Raw genomic sequence first — 27,657 nt, 5'->3', positions numbered from 1 at the left:
AGGGGTGGTGAGTTTGCCTTTAGGCCATTAGGTAAATGAGCCCCAGGTATCCCGCAGTAAGTAAACAAAGGTCAGGTGTCCCACTTAGGGATAAAAGCTGGGACCACCTACAGGAAGGGGCAGTGTCTGTCTGAGGTGGATGCACTTTGCAGTTTCCTGTTGGGGAAGGACCTCCTGCCTCCCTAGAACTGGGCTCCAGTCCGGTCTGGCCTTTGTAAACGCGGGCTGTGTAGAGATTCAGTATGTGGCTTCCTTGGTCTTATGTGTTTGGCTTATTGACTCTGTTGTCTCCTGTCCTTTCTATGAGAGACTGCATTTCACCATTTATTCCACCCATTGTTGGTCATGCGGTGCTGTTGCTGGGGTCAGTGGGATTGATATCAATTACATATAATCTGACTGACTTGTTTGTACCCCAAGTGATCACTGATGTACTGACCCTTTCTTATCAAATACAATTTGGTTATTGGTTCATCTTTATGTTGGCTGTGTCCTTTATGCTAGGCCTGATAATTGGCAAAACAGGTGTGCCTTTAAAAAGTAAATTGTCAATTTAGAATATTTTTATGTTGATATTCAAAATTCCTAAAACAGACAATTATCCCATCACACTCCAATAAGACTATAGTAAGCCTTTCTTCCACAACTTCTAGGCTCCTCTTTCTTCAGGTACATGAAGGACACACAATGTTCTACAGAAGTTCCAGCTTCAACTCTACACTGCTCAGCAGTGACAGAGTAACCAGGCTGCTAATTCGATACTAGCTCTTGATCTAAGAGTCTTGTGAGATTTGAGAGATCACATTTTAAGGGAATCATACCACTTCATGTAGGACTATTAATAAAATCAACCAATCATACAGGCATCTAAAATGTTAAAGTCCTATTTCCTACCTGCATTGGAAAATGGATGAAGTATCTTATGACACCAAGACTAATGCAAATTCCAGCTTTTCATACAGATTTCCCATATCTGTACCCTTAACAAAACATATCTTCCTTTATGAAATACCTGTACAAAAAAAATCTTAGATGCCCAAATCCTGGTCCCACCTTCAAAGTATACTGAGCCATTAAAAGAAATGTTATGGGCACTGAAGGGAGTGAAGCACTCAGAAAATAATGTTAAAACACATGAGCAAAACCCAAAAAGTAACATTCAAAATGAGCAACACTTTAAAGACATTATCAATGTCACTTTACACGTGCTACAGAAGCCCAAAACCCACGTTTGATACACTTATACAGTACACAGGGATATTTTCACAGTGTTTTAGGAGCCTTCATTCAAGGTAAGAGAAACAGATGCCATTTCCCCAAGCATAGTAACACACTGACATTTATACTGCTTTCAGTCCTGTGCTAGCTTGCTCAGAGCTGAGCTCAGGTACCACTGAAAAGCAAAGCATTATGCCTTACAAAGGTATGCCATGAGTGGAAAATGAAGAGGATAGAAAAAGTGGGATTAGCGTTAGGTCAGAGTAATATATGGAAAAAAAAAATACTGCAATCTGTTTGTAGTATGTATATTGCATAAAACGCAAGTTTGATGCCAGTTAAAATGCTTTGTGGAAAGCTATGTTGAAAAAGAGGGTAAGAAAGGTGGCTAGTCTTTGCACAGTTGAGAAAGACTAAGCAAACAGGATTATGTCAGTGCACATAAAGCTATATAGGACTGAAGTAGTACAATTAATTAAATCTCACGTATGTTATGCATTACGTATAAACTGGCTTTTTTCCAAAACTTAAGCATTTTAACTAATTTGAAATGTTATGCCTTTGGCATAATAACCTTCTCCCCTCAGCTGAATCTAAGAGCCATGCACATCTCCACTTGACATCAGAATAAGTTAGCTGATATTTATATACTATGTAAAATATACTTATTTCCTAAGATTGCTCAAAACTCTTGAATTATTTTCTCAAAAAAACCCTCTTTTCTACCAACTGAAAGGCAGTGTCTGAAAAGCCATTAAGAAAGTATTTCAGAGCCACTAACTATTCTCACTCTATCCCATGTAGTAATGAGCTGATTTGAGTCCAAACAGGACAGCTCAACTATGAAGTGTGTTACAAAGAAGAACAAAGATCAGTGTCAGGAAGAAGCACTTCTGAGAACATGCGAATCTCTTATTACCTGCAAAACAAGAACAAGCTGGAAAAAAACAAAACTAGCCTGAAGGGTTGATAAGGCCCTCAGCATTATCAAAACGGAAGGAATTAGGGGAGAATTCTTTTAGGATTTCGTTACTTTGTAAAGACCTGTAGCTGTCCAGTGCCTTCAAAGTAACTGAATAAATTCCTTTGCTAAGTTTGTGTTTCTGAAGTACATGCTAGTTCCAAGAGCTATGGAGGATGTTTCATGTCTTTAGGAAGGGCTCAGGAGCACACTTCTGACTTGGAAACAGAAAATAAACTACCCATATGTCAGTGTTCACCTTAGAGACAAATACAGCTCAGTGATTTGGAGCTGTTAATGGGTGATCATCCAGAGGAAACTGGGCCAGGCCAGCAGAAGTTTGACAATTAATGAATGGATAATCACTGCAAGTAGCTACAATCAAAATGCATTTTAGAATGCTCCTTGTCATGGACTGTGAGGAAAAAAGCTAGCCTTTTCACAAGTAAAGACAAGCTTCCACTTTCACAGAAAAGTTAGCTGGGTATATTTTGACCGTATTTTGACCAGGACAAAGTAATAACAAACTAGAAGAACTTTAATCTCTCTGGCTGTAATGTACCAGCTTCTAGTGAAATATTTTTTCACTATAGAGTTAAATGTAATTCAGAGGGGAATACAAACCCTGAGAAATAAATTACATTGACATTCAATAATTACCCATTTTTATACTTTGGGACATCACCATATTAAGTATTGTCACAACAGACCACCATAGTAGTTTTGCTATGTAGTCATATTCAAAAACAATTAAAATCATTACCTCCAAATTCTTTTCTAGCAGGTGCAGGACTCCTACCGCCTTACAGTATTTAAGAAATGAATGCAGCAATAATGAAAAATACCAGTACAGTAAGAGGAAAGAAAAAGAATGAAAAAGTTAAAAATGACAAGGGTCAGTTTGTTATTAACTATGTTGCCCATATGCTTCTGAACATCCAGTTTCTCTTAATCCTCAATCGTTTACATTTTCAGATGATCCAGATGAAATCTACATTAAAAACTTGGACATGATAAAATGCATACATACTGATGCCAAAATTAAAGGAATATAAATCAATGAATGCACAAGATTACTCATCTTTCATTTTAAAAATGAAGATGCCCTAAAAATGAAAATGTTGTGTAAACACTGTTGTAGGAATCCCACATTTTTAAGCTTTAAAATAAATTCATAAAAATTTAAAAACATTCACTAAGCAAAGACAATAATATTTAAATGGTACTGAAAAATGCTGTTATTTCCCATGCTGTTATTGCTATTAATTGTACCAACTAAATGTTTTAGTGAAAAACTGGTACATTCCACTGAGCCCTAAACCACAATATAATATGTAGTTTGGGTGTGGACTTCAAAGTTCATCTCACAGACTTGAAACAAAATATTCCTGACCATCTGATATATGTCACCACATTACCTGATGGTGGAGGTGGCCTCTGTGGTGGAGCGGGGCGTGCAGGAGGAGCAATGGGGCGAGGTGGTGGAGGACGCTTGGGCTCCAAGCTCTGAGAAGACTCTTTCTGCTGGGTACCAAGCTGAAATTCAGCTGAAGAACATGTCAGAAAACAACGCAAAAATTAATCCCTTGTACATTCTAATCACAGTAAAGCTCTTCTAATAGCAAGTTATTTTCACAGAGAGGACAGTCTGTCCCCAGCCCTGGGAACAAGAATACAGAAGTTTTTGAGAGAGGAAAAACAAGAGGAATCAACCAATAGTGAAAAGTAGCAGATTTCCTAAATAACGATTTTTGTCTCATATGCTTTAATCAGTATATGCTTTTCATTCAATTCTAAACATTCTTACAAATTGCAGAGTTCCAAATTTTGATTTTGACACTTATCTGTGAACTAAGGGCTTTGGAAAAAAAATGTTCCAAGGGAAATTCTGAAGGCATTTTAGCAGTCTTTGTAAAGTAACTCCAAAGTAACTCTAAAGCCATTCCGAACAGTGTAATTCTAAACATCCACTTTGTCACTAAAATAAAGTCGTCTTTAAACAAAAGCTTTCATATTCCATTTCATACACCCAATTTACAAATCTACCGATTACAATTTACATATTACAGCTGATAGGAGCTTTAATTGAAATGGGCTGTATTTGAAGAGTATGACTAAAGTGAACTAGGATAATGCTGACATACTGCATCAGAATTTTTGAACAGAGGTTTCAAACTAATCAACTTAGAAAGCCTAATCACATAACATTTTGAGATGTCTCTTTCATGGTGAAATGCTAAAGAACAACAGCAATTTAGGTAGTTTGCAGCAGCATAGATCCATGGATAGTGTCCTAAGTATGACTCAGGAAACAAAGCTCTTCCACTGTCCATTAGGAAAACCTAGACACAAAGAATGAGGTGACTTGCCCAAGGCCACTTATGCATAATATGCTAATGACAAGAATAGCCTTTTATATTAATCTAAAAGCTCTATTAAAATAATCTATAAGCTAGTATTCTACCACTGGGCCATACAGCTGCCAGATTGTATAGTAGTAATAGAGGCAGTCGAGCACGGTAGTACGCACTGTGTGTGGAAACAGGCGGTCCAGGAGTTTTTGTGGGTGCTCTGCTCGGTCTTACTGGGAGTGTAGGTCCATCTGAGAGCGTAGGGGATTGACAGGGGCTGGAACGTGGTGAAGAGCTTGGGGAGGTTCCAAGACCAGAGCTTGAAGTTGGCTGTAGATGCTGTGGAAGGATTTCTTCTACTTCAGCACTGTAGTCATCAATGTCTCCTAAATAATAAACCCCACCCCAAAAAAGAAAAAGCATGCAAAATAAAGGGAACAATAGTTACTGGTTTTAAAAAGTGGGGAAATTATAAACAGGTTCTGGGTATGGGATTTTCTGCAAAAAGCCCTCAAGTTCCAAGGAATTAGCTCAACAACCAAAGTATGATTCTTGCATCATAAAATTACACATGAAGAATGCATATGTATTCAAACCAATTGAAAATACTCCAAATGCACAATATATATTACAGATATATATTATAAGTAAATATAATAGTGTAGAAACTGTAATGTTGCTTAACCTAAGAAACAATTAGCTTTACAAAGGTGACCTTTGCAAAAATTATTTCCCTGGTTTGCAATCACTCATTCTTCAGAAGGCTGCACAGGGGATTTCAAGATACCTGTTAACTGTAATACCTTCTGTTTAAAAAGGCAGAATGATGTTTTTAAAAAAGGTTCAACTTGGGTGTTGAAATGCTGGGGTTTCAAACCCAAGCCCCAAGTTAAGGTTGACATATGGGTGATTCCCACAGCCCTTCACAAAGGGGTGGTGAGTTTGCCTTTAGGCCATTAGGTAAATGAGCCCCAGGTATCCCGCAGTAAGTAAACAAAGGTCAGGTGTCCCACTTAGGGATAAAAGCTGGGACCACCTACAGGAAGGGGCAGTGTCTGTCTGAGGTGGATGCACTTTGCAGTTTCCTGTTGGGGAAGGACCTCCTGCCTCCCTAGAACTGGGCTCCAGTCCGGTCTGGCCTTTGTAAACGCGGGCTGTGTAGAGATTCAGTATGTGGCTTCCTTGGTCTTATGTGTTTGGCTTATTGACTCTGTTGTCTCCTGTCCTTTCTATGAGAGACTGCATTTCACCATTTATTCCACCCATTGTTGGTCATGCGGTGCTGTTGCTGGGGTCAGTGGGATTGATATCAATTACATATAATCTGACTGACTTGTTTGTACCCCAAGTGATCACTGATGTACTGACCCTTTCTTATCAAATACAATTTGGTTATTGGTTCATCTTTATGTTGGCTGTGTCCTTTATGCTAGGCCTGATAATTGGCAAAACAGGTGTGCCTTTAAAAAGTAAATTGTCAATTTAGAATATTTTTATGTTGATATTCAAAATTCCTAAAACAGACAATTATCCCATCACACTCCAATAAGACTATAGTAAGCCTTTCTTCCACAACTTCTAGGCTCCTCTTTCTTCAGGTACATGAAGGACACACAATGTTCTACAGAAGTTCCAGCTTCAACTCTACACTGCTCAGCAGTGACAGAGTAACCAGGCTGCTAATTCGATACTAGCTCTTGATCTAAGAGTCTTGTGAGATTTGAGAGATCACATTTTAAGGGAATCATACCACTTCATGTAGGACTATTAATAAAATCAACCAATCATACAGGCATCTAAAATGTTAAAGTCCTATTTCCTACCTGCATTGGAAAATGGATGAAGTATCTTATGACACCAAGACTAATGCAAATTCCAGCTTTTCATACAGATTTCCCATATCTGTACCCTTAACAAAACATATCTTCCTTTATGAAATACCTGTACAAAAAAAATCTTAGTCTACTGTTTCCAATACACAAAGCTGCCATCTCTTTTCTTGAAGCTTTTGCAACATAATGTTTGCCACTAAGGAACCTGGATAGAAATTCAAAGCAAATGAACTACTCAAACTTAGAATCAATCAATATAGACACAATGACTACATCTAAAAAGTACATCTGTTCAAGAAATGGCAAAAACCTGACCCTGTAGAATACATATGGAAATGCAATACATGCAGGAAGAATCAGCAGGTAAGCTGTCTGTGTGGGTTTTGCAGCAGTTTGAAAAACAGCTGTTTTACTTGCTAAGGATATAAGAATATATTTTAACGTAGAGAAGAGAGTGAAGCAGACCTTTCATAAAAAGTACATTGATTGGACATGTACAAATAAAGAAAAGCAAAAAGGCAGAGGCACAACTGCTGCAACAGTAGTATTCAGCAACTTGAGGATTCCACTAGAAAAGTATAACATTAAAAGATACAAAAACCCTGCAGAGAAAAACCAAAACTGACAAAAACCAGGGAACCAAAAACCAGCAACTCATCAGTGCTGAAGATCAGCCTATTCCAAAGAGCAACAGAGGCTGAAGGTTTCCTTGTCTGACTCATATTTGCCTCCTTGTCAAAGGCTCACCATGTGTCTTCTTGGGGGTGGTAAGCAAATCAGTGCTTAGATTAATAAGACTAATGATCTCCCATGCTATTACATGTATTGGCAAAAAAATAATTGCTTTACACTCTGCAGTAGTGTATATCCTGGTTATAGGATATCTCCACAAACAGTAAAATTTGCCTGAATTAAGAGAGGGTAGGTCACAGGATAAACTGAGAAGAACAATGAGAATGTCAGCAAATTAGTAAAAAACCTAGAGATACAGTGCAAACTGACACTGCTCAACAAGTTGTCAAGATACTGTTGGAAATAAAGAGATTTCTAATTTATCTGTTTTAGATGGGCATAAACTTCTTAAACTATTGATATATGCATTAAATTAACCACATTATTTAAGACTGTAAGCATTTCAATACAAGGAATACTTTAATTCAACAAACCTTCCATATCATAGTCTGCAGTGACCTCAGCATCTTCACAAAGCAAAGTGGAGCTTGTTGATGAAGGCAGCCCAATATTAATCTTCTCTAGATTCATTTCATCTTCCAAACTTCTGATCCAATCAGGATTTTTCAAGCTTATGTTTATAATCCTTCCTAGTAGCTGAATTTCCAAAAAGGTATGCACAAACAGAAATTGTTAAGAGCAGAAATATTAAAGTTCAGCATTCTAGATTTAAAATGAAAAAAAAAAAATTACTGAAAATATCACAAATAAGGTTATCAGAATTTCTGGGATGAAACAATTACAGTGGAATGTCACAAGAATAATTATGCTTTTCACTTCATTTTGATAATTAAATGCATTCATGTAGTTTAAACTATTAATTACAACTATTTAATATTTTTCTAAAGAAAAACTAATAACTTGTAAGATTTTCCTTTTCAGTTAACAGAAAGCTTCTGGTTTCTTTGTTCCTACAGAAATACTACTCTTTGTAAAGAAAAACAGACCTGCTTATCAACTATTAAAGTTGCTATCAATTATTAAAGCCATTTTTAGAGACTGATAAAACAGCAGGCCTTCATTCTGCAAACTGACACATGACACTGAGCTCTACCCTGCATGGACTGTCAGTAAAACTCATCAGATGCAAGGATCCATCTGCAAACACCACAATTAGAGAATCTAAGTTTTAACAGGAACATAGAGCAGTAAAAATCTGAAGATGAAGATTAGAATTTTTATAGATATTAAATACTGGCCCTACAGAAGTCAGTGAGAAATGAAATTTTGACATTTTAAAGTAATTGCAGTCCAGGAGTGCTGTATTTTAAATAATTGCTGGCTATAAATATGATAAACTGGCTCATACTACAAACTCAAGGCAAAACCTCCGCTCTCTAAATGATTTAAAAAAAATTAAAAATCCTTCATTTGATGAAGATGCCTCTCAATATGGGCTCTTCATTTCTCTAACAGTCCTCCTGCTAAAAAGAAATCGTTTGGTACTTCTCTCAGCTGGCTTTCAAAACTCAACATAATGCAATGTGGATATCAAAAGTAAAAAACCAAAGATTAGATGCAACAGTCTAGTATGGAACATGAAAGACTTTTAGGAATTAAAAACAAAGGAACAAAAACCCCATCCCACACAAGTATTCATTAAAAAAAATTGATTTTCTCTTGCTATAAGCAAGTTCAGTAATTTTTACATTACCTCAGTACCATTCAAATTCATTACATTCAAAGCAGAGCTTCCTTCCAAAAATGTTACCCACATCTTGTCTTCCACGAACCTGCAAAGTTAATTGAAACAGTAATTAAAATACTTTATCCTACCTAATAAATTTTGAAGCCTCTTATCTTAAAGGTTTTTCAATGTTTCATTTGATGGAGAAGAATTTTTTTTTAAAGTTCATTAAAATATATATAATTGGCTAACAAGCTTTAACTGAATGTATCCCTGCAACAACAACAAAAAAAAGAACGAGGTAAATATCACACAGCAAAGGCTCTGTCCTCTTAAAAATGATGTGACTACAGTTACACACTCAAAAGTATTTGTGTGGCTACAGGTTAGATATTTGTATTAGGCCTTCCACGGTACATCACACTATGGACTTGTCTTCTGAAAACAAAACAAACCACCCTCACAAAACCTCAAACAAAATACCACAGCACTTAGAGTTCAAATAACAGCTTAGTGGAAATGAAACATTCACAGGGATGCTCTCATCTTCAGTTCATTTAAAACTACAAACCCAATTTTAGAGTACAAAATTTGTATGAAATTGTATCAATAACAAATTTTAATTCTGATTTCTAACAAGGTCAGTATGATACTTTATAGCAGAAATAAAAAGTATCTGGAAAAATTAAGTCTGAAAACTGAGACACATACAGGTATAGAAAACTAATTTTCAACTGTGAAGACTTTAAAGGTGAAATTTAAATGTTAAAAATCAAGCAGATCATAACTGAAATGCCTGCTAAGAAAGTAATTTTGTTCAGGAAATAGTTGGGAACAATGAAGAGAGATATAGCTTAAAAGAAAAAAGTCTTTTTAACCTTATAAGTATAACTTCACCATAGGTTGCAAATTTTTGAAGAAGATCATCAATCAAGTTATCATCAAAATAGTTTTCTTCTGCTGAAGAACTTCTGATGGAGACCATTACAGTACCATCAGGTGGTCCTTGCATTGCAATCACCTCCTTATAAACTTTTTGTCTCTCTTCTGCTTCAATTTCAAATATATCGATGTCAATCAATGCAACCACAGGCCTTGGAAAAACATACACAAGAAAAACCTGTAAGCAGAGTATCTGAGCAACAAAATATGAGTATTAATTCTTCAGTGATTAGGAAGTAATGTATAAAACAAAACTGAAACCTATGATCAGATGTTTTCAGCTCTGCTCTTCCGTAGTGCAACAAAGTACCAGGATTCCATGTATAAGGGACATTACTGTCATCGTGAAAACTAGCATTCAGAAGATCCAGGTCTTCAGCTACATTGAGTATTCATGAAAACAAAAGGGAAAAATACAGTGATTGCAAGAATATGCTTTAAAAATTAAGATATGTAAAAAGATAAAAAAGTAAGTAAACCAAAATAGTGTTTTACAGAAGAAAACAGAAGTTCTTTTTGAACTACTGAAGTATCAGTAACTGGTATGTGACACTTGATCCTTCTGTTCTGCATTACTGTATTCACTGCAGATGCTGTTATAAGCTTTCTGTCTCATACAAAGGCAGGAATAGAAGCTCAGAATCACTGGCACTGTGAATGTCACTAATCTGATTCTATAAGCGAGTTAAAAGGATATTTTAAACAGTTCAAGGAAGCACTCAAACCTGATCGGTCAAAAGGCCATTTTCTTCTTCTCCAAAGAATACGATCTGTCCATGCTGGTGTGCGACATTTTTCACTGGTGTCATAGTCATCAGAAAACAGATCATATTTGTATGTAGGCGCAAAATTTATTTTTCCTTCCAAAAATCCCCTAAAAATCTGTAAGAGACAAAGCAGTTATATGTCATGCCAGAAGACAGAAACAGATGGGAAACAGCTTGAAAATAATCAGAATTCTCTTTTCTAACAGTGAAAACCTGTATACATATTTCAGAAAAAAGGCATTTGATAATATGACTCCTTCTCCAAATTTTATCTGTTGAAAACATTCTACATTTACCACTAAGACTACATAATGACCCACATAGATTATCTTTAAACAGAAGTATGTCAACATTTATATCTTTAAACCCAGGCTCATGAGCAACCTACTGTTCCTCCAGTGTCATTCAGAACTTGAGGTCATCCTGAACCCAGACGCTGCTCACAGCATTTTTAATTAGTTCGTTAGTGTCTCGTGTCAGCAAAAGCTGTGAATGAAGGTTTATATTTTATGTACCTATCTGAACATGCAGAGCATTCCCCCAAATTGACACAAAATGCCCCACCAATAAAACAGGAGTTAAAGTATGAAAAGAAAAAAGATAAGTAGAGAATCTTTAATAGATTCAATATGAACTGAAAGATTAGAGAGATAGTATCTCAAGCAAGTAGGAAAACAGAATAAAAGGAGATAACATATGAAATTATCTGCCAAGAGTACATACAGTATTTAGAGATAGAGTCAATTGAAATGAATCAAAAAAATCCATTAGGTACTTTGCAACATAAACAGATACAGCCAGCTGACAAAAGACCCTAGAAGGTCAGGAGATTTGCTCACTCCTTAGGTGTTTAAACCAGACATAAGGTAAAATCCTTTAGTTAACCTAACCAGCTCCAGTCTTGGTTTAATCTTGTATGTGCTGTTCTACTTCACATCAGAGAGCTGTAAAATATAAATCTAACTTAGATCTTATAGTCAAGTCTGCATCAAATGACAGGTTAGCCTGCTTTTCTTCTTGGAAATATTCATTGAAATCCAGTCAATTTAAAAATCAGTCAGAAGATTTGCAACTTCTGAGATAATTTATTAATTTCTTTGCCTTCAGTAATTATTTGTTAACCTACTTTTATGAAGAAAATTGGTATGTAAATGCCTTTCCTGAACAGCCACATGCAATAACCCTCCCTAGCCAGCTGATATCCCTTGCTGCCCAGCCAGCCACTTCCAAATAACTGGATATTACTCCAACAGTGCAATACTAGCCCTTCTTCTCCCCAGCTAGGAGACTCTTTTGAGTCTTTTTTTGTATTCCGGTAGTTTCCATAGATCTTTCCAGCCCTCTAACTGCTGTGTCTCCAAAGCCTCTATACCTCTCTTGTTTTGGTCAAATTAACAATTATCAAGTTAATTTTAATCAAATTAAAAATTACCAAATGCTTTGCCTCCTGTTCTGGTGCACAAGATACCAGCACAAATGGAAGAGTACTCTAATTCAGAAAAAACACTGCTTATGATCAAAGTGCTGGCAAGTAGAGAAAACGGACAAGAGAGGATTGTCTCTCATTTTACCATCTACAGCATTCCCACATAAAGCTGGAAAGAAAGAATGTATACTTTCACACAAAATTTGATTTATTACAAATATTCCTTTAATTGCTGCCTCTCAAGAAACCCTAAAAGTCTAAAATCTGAAGCTTTCTTCAAACTTCGTTATTCCATGCTCTTTTTCTTTGTAAGTAAAAAGGCTACCATTTGGACTACTCCTTTTTCCAACAGAATGATGTAACAGCATTAGACCTATTACTGCAACAATTTAAAGTAAACAGGAACATTACCAAAATAACTGCTACAAATATTTTTAAAAATACTTGCACCTGATAAAAAGTATTGTAGTTAGTAAACTCCAACATAAGTTCTAAAGAGATGATAGAGTTTCCTTTTTTTTTCCAGGAGAGAAAGAAAAACCTCACTCCTACAGCTACTCACTGTATTCGTATCATTGCCTCTTCAGGTCAGTTACAAGAAGTTATTTAATGTTGCTATGTCCCACCCTTCCATACCACTACCTGGACAAAAGTGACAGGTGAAATATGTTGAGGATACAGATTTACAGAAGCACCTCAGAAAATTGCTAAAGCCAAAAAGAAAAATAAAGTATTCTTAAGTGTGGTAATTTTTTCAAGATACCTGTCCAGAATTTTTCTGATTGATAAGTTGGTCTCCTGCTATAAGGGTATCCCAGTTCTGTTGTCGTATTAGGTCCTTAACCTCCTCATTTGGAATATCTATTCGATAATTAAAGTCACCACACCAAAAGATATAGTCATGGGAAAAGAGCATCCTTCCCTGTAAAACAGAAGCACACAATGAAGTTAAAAACAAGCAACAAATTTACTACTTCCAGGTGTGGAAGTTCAGTTTTTAACTGTAAAATATGCATAATTTCTAGCTAATGAGAACAACTGAAATACATGTTCATATTCAGTGTTCATATGGTTAGAAAAACACAGCCAACTGTATGGTATTCACACATTCAGAACATGAAAGAAGAAGTAACATTTCTTATGTAGTCTGCATTTCTAAAGAAACATGAATCATCTGAATTGGATTCTAAAATTCTTTGTATTTCTACTCCTGTTTTAAAAGTCTGCTCTAACACGATGACTGCTACCTGTGTGACAAAGAGGTTACAAAGGAGAACAAAACACTACCCTGGGATCTTGTGCCACAATACCCTGACAAACTGCAAACCAAGGACTTTATTATTAGATTTAATTGAAGACTTTTCAGTTTTCATACAATTTTCATGGCTAGGGAGAGACAGAAGAACTCTGTTTGTTTAAACAAAGCCTAGGGTTTAAAGTGAGAACTTTCACTTCTCTCTGTGTTTTGAATTTTCCATTGCCTTTAAGTAAATCAAAGCAGATACACTGGCAGACTAAACCAGCAGCATTTAGGAAACTGTTTCTGGGGAACATAAGAATACAGTACTTTCAAGAAAAACTTAAACAGGACCATGGGCACAAATTTAGAAATTAAAAAACAATGTCAGGCTCCTGGAAAGAACACAGGACATTTTGACTACAAAATTTAAGTCAGCTTTAAGCCTCAAGGAAGCATTTTGTTGCATTGATAAAATTATCAAGTATTTATTTGGTGTTTGATAATCACAGAATCATCTAGATCAGAAAAGACCTTGAAGATCATCTAATCCAACCATTAAATAATAAATAAATAATCCTTTATGAGAATATAGTAGAGAACTGTACAATTGACAGAAAGGAATAAATAAGTTAAAATGAGTCAGCAAAAAATCATTCTTGTGTACTGAAAATAGTGCTCTTTCCCATGGATTTTTTTTCTCATAGTTGATTAACTCCAGTGCATACAAAAATTCTACTGCATGTCAGCAATCTATAAAATCTCCTTCCTATGCTAAAGCCTTGATGCCTAATGAAGGTGAATTCATCCTTCATCCTGTCTCTATCAGTCATTGCACTGGAAAGGTCTATTCTTTCTGCATCTATTTTAACAAAAATTGTGGGAACTTAATTATCTCTGAGACTTCTAACACAAAGAAATTTGATTTCCACCCGAATCTGGGAAGGGGAAAGAAAAACAAATAGAGCTTTTGGATGACATTGCTAGAGCTCAATGGAATTTGAACACTGTTGCTTACCATTGGAAAACCAAGCTTGCGAGCTATTTCTATGAAGTCTTCATTTCTTTCTTTAACTTGTGATTGCCCTGCAGCAAAATGACTGCAGACAAAGCAAAGACTGGATGTATGAAACAACATCCGAATTGCTACTGCACCTTTATTACCAGTGGCGCCTCCCATGCCGGTCTTTACAGTATCAACAGCAACATCCCTAGAAGAGTTGAACAACTATTAAACCTTGAAATACAATGGCACAGAAGTTAACAGCTTTAAGTATGTCGGAGCATGACATTGTGTTGGTAAGAAAACATTTTCACATTGTTCTTTCATCAGCAAGGCCACTGGGCTATTTTAAGAAAATGGCAACAGCTACTGAGCAGGTAACAATATAACCCTTCAGCTTTTCATGCTTTCTTGGCAACTGATGAGACACTTAAGAACTAAGATAAAAGAATTTAAGCGACTAGTTCTCCAGAAGATGGAACAGCTCTTTTAGAGCCCCATATGCTTCTTAGTACACTTGTATGTTAGCTTGCAATACAAAGCAAACTGAAGGTGACCCAGCTTGTGCCCAGCTGTGTGTTCACTGACCTGATAAAAGGAGCATGCTGGGGCCTGATGAACACAAAAAGGCAGACGCCCACCAACTGCTCAGAAGCCAGCAGCACATACTTGCAATCTCTTGATATAGTCTTCTGCAGTTCAGCAGCCCAGAGCTTCTGATTGGTTGTGCTAGCAGTGAGATTAAAACCACCAGTTTTAAAAGAAAACAAATTAGGCAAGTATATAAACTGATGATCTAGCTGAATAAGCTTCATACAATAATCTTAACTAAACCTTGGGGCAGTAAACCAAAGCCAAGAGTTGTGAATGGTGCTCAAATGCCTCCTAGCAGAGACACAGGCTACAGACTGTCATGATACCATAATTTCAAATTCAGCTTCATAAAACATTGTCTCACTTTTCTCAACACCACCACAATGTTAGAAGCCAGGGCTTCTGTATTTCTTAGGCTAGACTAGAGGAGGAAAACCTAAGAATTTTTCTACAGAGTTACTTCCTAGCCTAGAGCTCATTCAGTATTGGAAGACAGAGATATCCATGGTCTTAGATCAAGAAGAAACTTCTTTGGAGACCTAACAGACTATGGTTTTCAGAGCAACCATTGGAGATAAATGAAAAATATTAAATCTAGAAACAGTCTTAACTAGACTTAGTGTGAAATGAGGGGGTGATAAACTGCCACTTTGTCCTCAAAACAAAAGCCTGTGCAAAGGCTAACAGTGTTCAAGCTTGCTAAACACCAGAAAACATGCAAAACAAGCAGACAAAACAATGGACAAAAGTGAATACAATCCTAGGACTACACATAAAGACTTCAACACTGGTATCACCCACCACTGTTAAAATTTTATTTTCATAACCTACTCCACTAGGGGTGAAAAATCCAAACTCCACAATAATATACACATGTAATACAAGGAATGACCGCAAAGCCTGATACGGAAGGAAGCCTTGCTTTATACAGATGAAAATCTGATGCAAGACACTATATAAAGGCATACCAACAATACATGCTTTTGGAAGGAATTTCACAGGACTTGCTGTTCCCAGCAGTGTGAAGGCACAGAGACTGCAGAACACTATGAGCATTGGAGGTAAATTCCCTCAAAGTGTTAAAGGAAGGAAAAAGTTGAGGGGCTGCTGAAGGTGCAATCCAAAATATGGTCAAGTACTGACTATTTGGATCCTTGAGATTACATTATACAGGATCTAAGTGATCACAGCTTTGCTAGAGAAAGCTGAGATGAAATCTGCAATCCTGGCACAGCAGAGAGAACTGGAATACAGTCAAAAATTAATCCAGACTAATCCCAACCATTACAAAACAGGAGAAAATATTTTAAATAACATTTTACTCGAGAAATGTGATTATCAGCTAAACCAGTACTGTATAGATTGTATCACCTACCTTGCATTCACAATGTTTCCTGCATTTAACTCCACCATTTCTTCAAATCCAATGGCAAATATATCTACAGGCTTGCTTTTGCGATCTGCATTTAAATATTAAGAAAACTATTTGTTGTTTATAATCGACTTAAGAACCCAAGACCTCACATATCTATTTTAATATTTATGATCTAATTACGAAAATCAGAGTTTTCAATAAAAAATTGACAGAATACAAATCCTACCTTGGAATTCATGAATACCAGCTAACTTTGGTGCATCTAGAAGCCAGTCAGTGAGGGTCTGATTTCTAAAGGCAATACTTCGAAACTGCTTCCCCCCGTTGACGTTCCATGTTCCGACGCAGACTCTAATTTTTTTCGGTTTTGCATACTTATAAAAGTTTTCACACATACTCTTTAGCACTTTTACAGATGCTGCAAAAACATTTGAAAAGACATAATTTTTATATAGAATGTTTCTTCAGAAACCTTGGCAATGAGATATTTCCCTTAAAAAAATGGCAACAAATCCATGCACAGACATATAGAAAGTTAAACCGTGAAAGCAATATGAATGCAGCTTTTCACAAGGGAAAGTACATTTACAGACATTACTTGTCTGGGTAGGGTACTGACTGAATGAAAGACAGTAATTTGCTCGAAGAAATATATGTACATATAAATAATATATGAAAAACATAATTTCTATGTTTTATAAATATCTGTCACTCACCCTTTCTATGAGTCTCTATGAAAACCATTATTTTTTCATACATGTCAACACCGATATCTACCTCATTTTCACAGACTACATTTATGAAATTCAATCTCCATTACAAAAACAACATACAAGTATGTTAATTTCTAGAAGTGTAAAAATTACTGATATACTACACTTACTAAAACAGACAAGGTACATTATTTTGTTATGTTAGAGTATGTCTGTTTAAGGCACAAATCTGAATTAATAGGTCAGTTGAATTCCTAAAATTCTGATTTAGCAAGGGAAGTAGGATAGGATTCAAAACAATTCAACTCATTGCTCTGTCACGCCAGCCTTTCTCTGTGCCTTGTTTCTATCTGCCAGATGGGAGAGAGTAATGACCCATCTGTAAAGGGCACTGTGAGAAACAAACAAAAAAATGTTCTTCAATGGTCAGACACTAGAGATAGAGATTTTTAAAGTCCCTTCATAAATCAGCTACAAAATATACTCATACAAATATATTTCCTAATGCAAATGTACAGATCTGAATAAAGTTACTTTCCTTTTTTTCCTTAATCGCAGCGGAATAAAAATTGCATCAGGTGTGAACAGTATTGTTCGCGTTGTACTTCATTCAAAATAGGTAAATTAATATCACTTAGGTAGTCTCATGGTTAAGAGACTCTGTGACAATTGTATAAACAATATTAGAGGGAACTCTTCCTTTCACTGTGTGCTGTCTTGCAAAATGGTCAGCTACTGGGCACAATATTTTCATTCAAATCCCCAAAATAGGATGATTCATGAGCTGTTGTTGTCTTTTTAGTTATTCTTTAAGCTTACCACCTTTAAATTTGCTACAGAATCTTGGCTACCCAATCAAAACAAAAATCAGAGATTCTTTAGCCCTCATGGTTTTGAAACAAGCTAGAAAAATATTTTTTAAATAATATAATGTATTTGTTCTTTATGAACTCTTTCACTGCTGAACAAATAATATCCATATACGGGCTAAACACATACAAAGGACAATGAACTGACCGGTGACTCCTTAGGGTACTGCAAGCAGATCATGCTTGGGAATATAATTTCTTTATCATAATCCAGGTAAATGAAGTCAAGAAAATAGCAAGGAGCCAACAGAATACTTTACACCTTCAGATGAGAGACTGAGTCTACTTCTGAATGTATCTACACACGAGGTAACTGTCAAGTCAAGAAGTCCACCAAATGCCAGAAAAGCCTCCAAGTGTCAAGGACAGAAGCTACCCAAGCACCTGACCACTGAAGAGACACCAATCCAAGAAAAGTTGTAGCCACGATATACACAAGGACCCAAATTATCCAAAGGATTAGGTGAACCCAGAAATCCATATTAGCATCACAAATAGCTTTGAAGATCTGCACCGATTAGCCTTTTTAGTACTCTGAGCAAGTTTAAAAGCAGAGTTTGGACTTTTATTCTCTCCAGTTCCTTCTTTTACTTATGCAAATTCAGCAATTTTCAGTTTAATTTTAAATAGTTACTCCAAATAGTTCATATTTGCTACCAAGCAGCTTTTAAGAAAAGCTGCAAAATTTAATTAATGCCTATTTAACTCCTGACATTGTCATGAATCCCTAATGTGAAAAATCTTACCAGGATAAAAATCTAACTTTAGAAGTGAACTGACAACATGCTTATTACAAACCTGAAATTCATATTTTTAAACCAGTAAGCTTTCTAAATTGTAAATTACTCTTTTTCTAAATTAGAATAAAGAAAAAAAAATTTTAATCTGCTCTCCAAAATACTGAGCCAATTGTTTTTCAGAGCTCCTGAGCCTCCTGCATACATTATCTTCCTACACATTTCTAGCTCTTTATCTTTTCAACAAAATTATGTCTCACTCCACAATGTTAAAAATCCAATCAATTACATTTTATGTTATTTTAAAACAAAAAACTGCTGTTCGTACTATGCAGGCAGATATCTGGAAGTCAGTTCTACAAAAGGAGTATTAATTTAAAATTCTTGGTGGGATATTCTGTGCAACTGAATTTGATTGAACTATTTTACTACAACATCCAAATTACTGTAGATAGGTTTCAATATATGCAATTTGTATTCAGATGATACCCACGGTGAAATGTTACATCAGGAAGTTATGACTCTTCATGAGTTATAAGCTAGGCTGATATAGTCTAGATGGTAACACCATAAATGACAATGTGACTGTTTATTCCATGAACAGTTTTTCACATTGACAGAATGCTAGTCAATCAGTTAATTTCAGATGTATGTTACCTGTAACTTAGATTTCATTATTTAAGTACTCAGTAAGAATTAAGCAGATACAGTAAAACATTAATAGAAAAAGCAAAGCTGAGACAAATGTAAAGGGAAAACACATTTAAAGCTCAAAAATACAGATTACTGTTGAAATGGTTTTCCAAGGGGTGGGAGGGGGAAGCTTTAAACACTTCAGATGTATTTGAACAACAATCTAGCCAACGACAAATCTTCACACTTTCTTTCAAGCATCCTACCCTCTCAGTCTTCAGAACCTGGGGCTAGTGGCTACTCTCTGAGCACAGAGGTTCAGGGGATACTCTGCACAACTTCACTATTCTCTTAAAATGGGACACTCATCTGAACAATTAAGAGCTTCCTTGTTTCCTTCCTCCCTCCTCTCCCTTTGTCTTCCCAGATATTAAGAACGTAGTTTTTTCTTCTCACCCAGAAACTAAGCATCTGATCTGGTTTCACTGAATCTACTTCCAAGAGGTAGTACAATGAACTCCGATAAGGCAATAGCTCAGAAATGGCCATTTAAATTTTCCTCAACACATAGTAAAATCTGAACATATGAGCATTAGAAGTATTTTATTTTAAATAATAGTTTCTGGGAACAAGGAGATGATGAAGTGTTGCACAGCTGACAAGTACTCACAGCTCTTCCTTAAAAATATGGAAAATGTATAGATCACATCTTCCCAAATGGAGCAGCTCCGTGTAAACAGCTTATATTACAATAAAAAGAAGAATTTCCACTAAGAATTCGAAAACTTTGAAAACAAAGTTCAAAGGCATTATGTTGCTTATGTTTCTAACTTACAAAGATAATGAGTTTTCAGAATATCTTAAATTGAAGAGACCTTTCATGTCATTTTTCTCTATCTGGCTCATCTCTACTCATTCTTATTAGTACATATTACTTCTTTATGTATTATGTCTTTATTTGGTATTGCTGAATCCTCCAAAGCCATCCTCTCATATCTGAAACCCAACATCACACACATTGGTCAAGATATTACTGCAATGTCTCAAAGTAGAAGATTAGGAGTTAATTACAGAGTTCCCTCTTCTGAGTTTCTCTTTACTGAGAGTTTTACCTAAATAGATGCTCTAATACTTTCATTTTGTGTCACATGCAGTGGTTTTGACTGTACTTTTGTTCCACAAAACACAAGTGCCAGCATGTTATTTCAGATTGTTCCAGTACAACATTAACCTTTGCTGGGAGATATTACAAAACCAGTCAATCTCATTCAAGAACACAAGCAGGTAGAGCCTTCTAATGGCAAAAAGATGAAGTTATAAATTGTACTGAAGAATTTTACCTCTTATCCTAAACAAAACATTTAGACAAAACAAAAATACAGAAGCTCCCAAACCAGATAAATAAGCAAATTCCTCTACAGCTAGAATAAAGCATTTGCAAAAATAAACCCCAAATAATTGATTGCCTCTTTTCATAACTCACACCCAAGCACAATTGCAACATTTTTCATCCCTTATATTTTCACTTTTCTTTTATTAAAGAGTTTTTCTCGGATTAAATTATTTTGGGGCACAGGAATGCCAGATCCAAACACTACTAGGAAAATGTGAGCCCACAACCAAGTATTATGCAAATAGGCACAAGAAAAAAGCCAGAGAAGAACAATAGCTGCTCAGATATTTACATCTTAATTTACTATACTATACCTGATTGTAAGGATTGCTCTGAAACTACGGATGCAGTAAGAAGGAAACAAGAAAAAAATTAGTCAAATAAGTAATTGGTTCTTAAAATTTTCCAGCAATATGTGAGAGAACATGCTGTAACACACATTTTATTGCACGTAATTTGCATCAGTTAAAGTACATCTTTTATGCTGCAAAATCTAAAAAAAGTTCCACAACAATATTAACAAATTCTCTTTTCTTGCTGTATTGGTAATGGATTTACATATAATTAAGTATCTTTCTAGTTCATTCACCACCTAGCAGACAGTGCAATGACATTATGTTCAGTGAAGAGGGATTAATGTTCCTCAGCTGACAGGAACTGCAAAAATTGAAAGGAGAGCTTGTATTCACAGAGAAAGTGAGAAGCAGCAAAAACTTTCAAGTAATTTTGAGGTAAGGCTGATTTAGCAGGTTTCAGATACAGGAAAAGTTTCAATAATGTGAAATCTTGTGGTAAAGAAATGTGAGGAAAACAGTCTTTCAGGTTCCATATAGAAAATAGATAAATACCCACAAGATGAAGAGTACAACTGGGCAAGAATTTTTTTTTTCTTGTGCCACAGATTTGCACTGAAGTTTTGACACATTTTTCTCATTCTAGGTTGAGAAGTGTCCAAGAGAAGGGGGAGGGGGGCAGGGGAGAAAAGTAAAAATGTTGTTAAACCCTAAAAATGGCAATAACCTACCATTTGAGACACTCTTACCTGGGGTCTTGGAAAGAAGACTCAAATTTAAGTTCCTTCATTGCCCAAGAATTAGCTTCTCCATTTTTTATATCCCAGGAGAACACTCTAAACACAGCCCCACACCTGGCCTACTCACTATTTCCCTGCCCATCAGACCTGCAGAAGGATGGGACATGACTTCAGTCTGGATGACCATGTAGGCTCCACCTGTCTTTGGGGATGCAGGATGCTGTGGTTCAGCTCTGATTAGGTGAACCACTGCCTTGTAACCAGGCCACCCAAGTCCCACATGGCTCTTCTGCCTAAGTCGAGTTTCTCACCGAAATCTCTCTGATCTCGATGTACAATTTCACCCACAGCCTGACAAGCTTTTGTGATGTACACATTCCTGGGAAAGACTTCTTACAAAAAGACATTTTGTGATGGAAAATTATTCATGAGGTATTTTCTGATGGCTCCTGTTATCTTAAATTTTCTTCCATTACCAAAAGCCCTTTTGTTCCTCAGTACCTTAGAAACCAAAATGAAGATAAATTCCAGCATTCTTCAGCTTGAGAAAAGAATAAATGCTTTCTATCTAGTTTAACACCATGGTGAGAATTTCTTCACTGACATGACAGATCAAATTAAGGAAGGCATTTAATAAACAATAAAACCCCCTAATATTTTAATGAATCGGGAATTTCTTCTCCAAATTCAGCATGTAATTGTCATGATTAATACTTGCTATAAATGGATTTGAAGAACTGAACAGAACATATCTAACATGAATTTACAGTAAAGTTCTGACAAATACACTCCACAAACACTTACTTATTACACCACCAGACATCAACAAAATATAAACAGTAAAGAAATTACCGCTGCATGTTAGTTTGGTAATATTAGTAAAGCAGAAGTAACTTTCATATTTTAATAAGCCAACAGAACATAAAATAGCATTTATACTTTCCAATATTGCTTTGAAAACAGACTCCATACAGCTTTCTTACACCAAATAGTTATCAGACATTAAAATCCTGAAAGACACATACCGCGTAAACTGCTGGTGGTTAAGAGAGCCCGTGCTTTATCTGCTAAATCACTATTTAGGGTATTTCCCAATAACAAAACATCAATGGCCTCCTGCTTGGAGCTATCAAAAAAGTTATTTTGAATCGTTCTGGTCACAGAACGAGCACCATCCTTCAGCTTTCCAGCCTGTTAGGGAGGAACACGTATAAAATATTTTATGTTGGACACTGCTCACAATAACATTGGCAATATTCAGTAAAATATTTGTAAACTGCATTAATGATTTTAAAATCTAAGGCAATTTCCTTCTTCAAGTGTTAAATAAAGTTTTCTGAGCCTACTGTACTATGTGTGCTTTCCCCCCAAATGCTAAATAACACAATATTACCTTCAAGGCATATCTAACAACCAGATTATTCCCGTTTAAATTCTTTAAATTAGACAAAATACTGCAGGGAGGGGAATAATTTTTTTTCCTAAACCCCTGGTCTTCAAAAATTAAATTGATACAGTGCCATGTTTTGACCATGATATGGGATTTTGTTTTTTTCCCCAAATAGTGAGAGATGAGCAAGCACTTGAGTCCAAATGTCATGATACATGATTATGTATGTGTATGCACATATGAACATATTAGTTCAGAATTCACATTCTGAAATATCCATGTTAAAAAGAGATAGCTTCAACTTACTAAGACATCTTAACTTTTTAAAATAACATGCAAGTCTCATGCAGTATCCCAGAAGGAACATACACACTAATCTATAGCTACATACATACAAAGACACTGTCGTTGCACACACTGCACACAAGTGGCATGATTGAACAGTGCTCCAAAACAAGTGTCCAACTACCTGAACTATTAAACAAGAATCTCCAAGACATGTACTGCTACTACAGGTATTCCCTGTGGGTCAGACACCTAGAGGATAATGTAATCAACATGTCATGCAGTCTCATACTCGATTCAAAAACCAGCAGTGTTAATCTGTCTACATAGCACTGACGCTGACAGACACAAAGACATTTTCTTGATTACATGGTTTATTGTGTCCTGTGCAAACAAGTGTATTTTTGTCTGTGAGGTTTACGTAAACACATGCTATTGCACGGATACAAAATATAGACTGTATTACCATCCATCAGGGATGCTGCATGGTATTACATTATTATAAAAAATACTTTACAGCTTGCATTGTTCATAAAGGTCTCTTAAATGCATAAGAAGAAAAAGACAAAAGCTTAAGAAAACTTGCCCACCATCTATGAATTGTACTACACAACAAGAAAGAAACTACTCTTGTTAAGGAGTAGTAGTAGTAAACTGGCACCATGATTTTTGGAAGACAATGTGGATGAGGTGTTGAGGAGCATACTGTTGCAATAGGATTTTAATAGGATGCTGCTCCTTTTCTGTCAGACAATGTATCACTTATGACATGATCCAAAAAACACACTCACCATTCATATATCAGGCAATTAATTGAAAGGAACCCAGAGAAAGCAAAAGAAAGAGTAGGTAAGGAGTTAGATGTAATGAGTATTACAATACTTTAAAAAGGTTTCTTTTTCAGTATAGAAATGTGTATTAACACTTTTAAGGTTAAAATATTTTTTTTCCTATGCTGAATGTCCATATTCTTACTTCTAACTATTCTTGGACTTTGAAGAATCAAACTGACAAGCAAGAAATTTCAACCATCAAAGTTTTCATTTGAGAAATGACAATACAACTAACAACTACATTGTAAAACATATTATCACAGTACTCAAATATATTGAGTAGTGACCTGGTCAGGTTTCACTGAAAAAATGGCAAGTATTGTATGGTTTTTCAAGTATTAAAGATCCTCTTCAAATAGATGGAACTCTGTCAGGGATGCATGTTTGATTTCTGAGACATGGTACTCATTAACAGTTGTACCAGGGCAGGGATCCTGTGTTATTACAGAGACAGAGTAAATGTACTCTGTGTTGTAACATTAAAAATAGAAGCGTAAATACAGTAAATGCATTTTACAAAGTAGAAAATTTAAGTAGCCAAATGAATGGTAGAAAACTATTAATTAAAAAACAAAACAAAACAAGTAAGGTTGAATGAGAAAGTCAGGAGAAGGGGAAACACCCCATAAAATACTTACTGCAGTTTTTTCCTAACGGTCTGGGTGACATTTTTTAAGAAAATAAAACTAAACATCTTCAATCAAATTCCACTCTATACTGAAATACAAGCAATTCCCAAATGAAAAGGTCTTCTATGAAAATGAAAATTCCCAAATGAAAACGTCTTGTATGCACCAGTTAAGGGCAGAATAAGCAACAAGTCTATTTTACTTATTTTCCTTTTATGTAGCTGCAATGACTTGTACAGAGAACCCTGACATGGTTTGAGTGAACAAGTGACGGAAAAACAAAACAGTTGACTATGAGTACATAGTATATACTATGGAATGAGAAGCAGCACATTATTGAATAAAAAGAACAGAATGAAAATAAATGCTTGAAGGAACTAAGAACAAAAAATGCTATGGTTCAACATTTGTTTGTCTTGACAGGTATCACCCAATAAGAGAGAGAATTATGGAGACAAAAAAAAGCAGCAACATTGTTAGAAAAAAAAAAAAAGACAGCATTAGAAAATCTGTACAATTCAGGCATCAACAAAGACAAAGCAAGTTGAAGAGAAACACAGCATTACACTGTCATGTAGTATGGAATTGTTACACAACATTAGAAAGCAGGGTAAAAACAGATTTTTTTTTTTCCCCCCCAGTAACTGCAAAACTAACAGAAATAGCTGGAAGAACATGCAAACAAAAACTACCCAGCTGCAACCTGTTTCTTTTTAACATTGTTAATAAACACTAAAAGTATGAACAACAACATCCAGCAAAACATATTTCAGAAGAGACATAGTAAATGAAACAAACAATAGGAGGCAGAGGTACAGAGACAAAAATGAAAATATGCAAAGAAACTAAAGCTGATTTGAATATACATTTTTCTGAAATATGATCTAAAGAAATAGGTTTTGAGCCTTATCTTTTACTACCGAATGGTGTTATCTGGGAGGCATAGGTATGGCTAAGAAAGGATGTACCGAAACAAGATCTCATTATCAACATAACCAACTTTTTATGTTAATTTTTTTCGGGTTGGTTTTTTAGGATTACAGCAAAAGCACATTTTAAAAAAGAAAATCTCATAGTTGCTATTATTATTGATAGAATTTTTTTAAATCCATACTGAATACTGCAAGTTCTTAATAAAATGTACTTTACCTTAGCTTTTCCTTCAAGGGCTCCAGTTCCAGCATAAATTTTACTAACAGAATCACCATTCACTGACCACATGGATCGGAAAACTTCCTGAAAGCGAGTAACCAACTGAGGCTTCTCAGCTAGTCCTAATACCTCCAGCTGTTTTGTCAGCATCTGCAACAGTTGAAGACAGCATTTGCAAAAGAAAAACCTTTAAACATATTTATTAAAAGGTACATCATATTTTTTCAGCATATATGCACAAATAAAAAAATCTTTGGTTTATACGTATCATTCTGAACAGATGGATACCATGTCACATTTGGAAGGCTGCAATGTGCATGTAACTAGCACCAGCATTTCATTTTCTTTTAAGGATAGGCAGTAATATAGGAAAAGAATTATGTAATTGGTATGTAAATATTTTCATCTAAAAATTCCCTAGTTACAAGGTAAGCTATCTTTGGTTCTCAAGTCTTTCTACTTACATAATTTAGAATTAAAGAAATTCATGTTCTTCCCAAAAAAATGTTAATACCAAACACACTGACCTCTATTATCAAATGCAGTGGCAACAGAGCTTTGCAATCAGTGAAACAGCAATAGCTTCTGTCATTCACTCTGCTTATATGCGTAACACACGGCAATCTTTACCCTTACAATTAATATGCATTAAGTCAATGCATTTAAACTGTATACATATAATGCATATAAATGTATTATTTTACATTTAAATACATTACTTAAAAGTAGCATTATGCTAATGGATGTAGAATAGGACATTGTACCTTGTTTGAAATAGTGGTTTATAGAATCATAATTATTTTTAAAAAGTCAAGTAAGTTTCTAGCCTCTGTGGCTACCAACAGAATACTGAAAATAATTATCAAAAATTAAAACAAAACAAAAAAAAAAAGCAGCTATTTTCAAGAGCTTTTTAAAATCCTTAAAACCTTGAGGTGTCCAACAGTAAGAAGGATTCATCTAAGATGATGAACATAAAATGACATAAAGGCAAAATTCTGAAGGTTCGGCATGAATTTACAAAATCTACAAAAGGAAACTTGCAGACAAGTGAAGAAGCTTCAGAAATTGGGTGTTTCATCTCGTAATTTTAGGTGGTCATCCAGAGCTCAGTACTTGTTATATCAAGTATCTATCATGTTAAAAAAATTAAGAATTTAAATATCTCATTTAAATAGAACTTTAACATTAAGTAAGCAGCCCTTGAGGATTTAGCATCTTCCTTTTTATTGACTGGTTTTATACTTTTAGCTCTCATATTTTAGCTGAAATCATAATTTAGCTCTCACCAAAGAAAAACTTGGCACATCTGGTCAAAAAAAGTAGTATTTAATCCTGTTCTTAAAAGGATCAGAAAGATAAAATAGAGCTGCAAAGTTAAGTTTGCCATGTAAGTTCTATACACATTAAGAGTGTATAAAGATTTGTTCTTATGCTATAGAAGCCACTGTATTATCAGTAGAATACAAGAGGCAATGTTTCTCACAGTTCATTTAAGATAACCTAATTGCTTACTTCAAGCTTGCATTTCTATCTACAGTGAACTGTTAAACTGCAGCAAACAGATTTAGGACCAGAAAAGACTGTAAGGTAATCATTTCTCTCCCCCACAGCAAGGTCAATACAGGATGGACAGATATACAAACTACATAATGCAATACAATGCTGTGACATTTTCAAAGCCTGCTGCTACTCTTTGCAACATACAGTGAACTAAAGAAAAATAATTATTTTTTTAAATTTTAGTAATTAAAATGTGAGACCTCCTGTGGTAAATGCAGAGCTGAAACAATGGAGAAGAAAGGCATTAGATCTCACGAACTGTGCTGTATCTGCTACAGTATGTACTAATGTTGCATGTTAAGAGAACAATTTTCAGAGTATTTGCATGAGGGTAGACAGTTCACTACTCCCTTTGACTAAAA

The 27,657-nt window shown here is 35.4% G+C and overlaps 1 protein-coding gene across 14 annotated transcripts in view; it reads right to left on the bottom strand.

Annotated features, from left to right (window-relative positions):
• SYNJ1 (synaptojanin 1) overlaps positions 1 to 27,657 on the bottom strand; it is a 67,753-nt gene that overhangs the window by 17,394 nt on the left and 22,702 nt on the right. For 5 of the 14 annotated variants that reach the window (XM_026859981.1, XM_026859989.1, XM_026859995.1 and 2 more), the window contains exons 10-25: positions 25,730 to 25,882; positions 22,469 to 22,634; positions 20,725 to 20,748; positions 16,292 to 16,483; positions 16,066 to 16,150; positions 14,685 to 14,825; positions 14,112 to 14,304; positions 12,620 to 12,778; positions 10,389 to 10,545; positions 9,925 to 10,042; positions 9,600 to 9,815; positions 8,749 to 8,827; positions 7,529 to 7,691; positions 4,710 to 4,916; positions 3,598 to 3,726; positions 2,943 to 2,981 (exon numbers count right to left, since the gene is read on the bottom strand). In XM_026859981.1, coding sequence (XP_026715782.1) covers positions 2,943 to 2,981; positions 3,598 to 3,726; positions 4,710 to 4,916; positions 7,529 to 7,691; positions 8,749 to 8,827; positions 9,600 to 9,815; positions 9,925 to 10,042; positions 10,389 to 10,545; positions 12,620 to 12,778; positions 14,112 to 14,304; positions 14,685 to 14,825; positions 16,066 to 16,150; positions 16,292 to 16,483; positions 20,725 to 20,748; positions 22,469 to 22,634; positions 25,730 to 25,882 — 2,221 coding nt within the window. The remainder of the gene's footprint in view (positions 1 to 2,942; positions 2,982 to 3,597; positions 3,727 to 4,709; positions 4,917 to 7,528; positions 7,692 to 8,748; positions 8,828 to 9,599; positions 9,816 to 9,924; positions 10,043 to 10,388; positions 10,546 to 12,619; positions 12,779 to 14,111; positions 14,305 to 14,684; positions 14,826 to 16,065; positions 16,151 to 16,291; positions 16,484 to 20,724; positions 20,749 to 22,468; positions 22,635 to 25,729; positions 25,883 to 27,657) is intronic. The other 9 variants (XM_026860004.1, XM_026859966.1, XM_026859950.1 and 6 more) reach the window with 3 other exon arrangements.

The sequence above is a fragment of the Athene cunicularia genome (assembly GCF_003259725.1).
Source record: "Athene cunicularia isolate RWA chromosome 1 unlocalized genomic scaffold, athCun1 chr1_part1, whole genome shotgun sequence".
NCBI lineage: Eukaryota > Metazoa > Chordata > Aves > Strigiformes > Strigidae > Athene > Athene cunicularia.
Note: the sequence above shows the minus strand (reverse complement) of the source record. Positions and strands in the feature narration are given on the sequence as shown.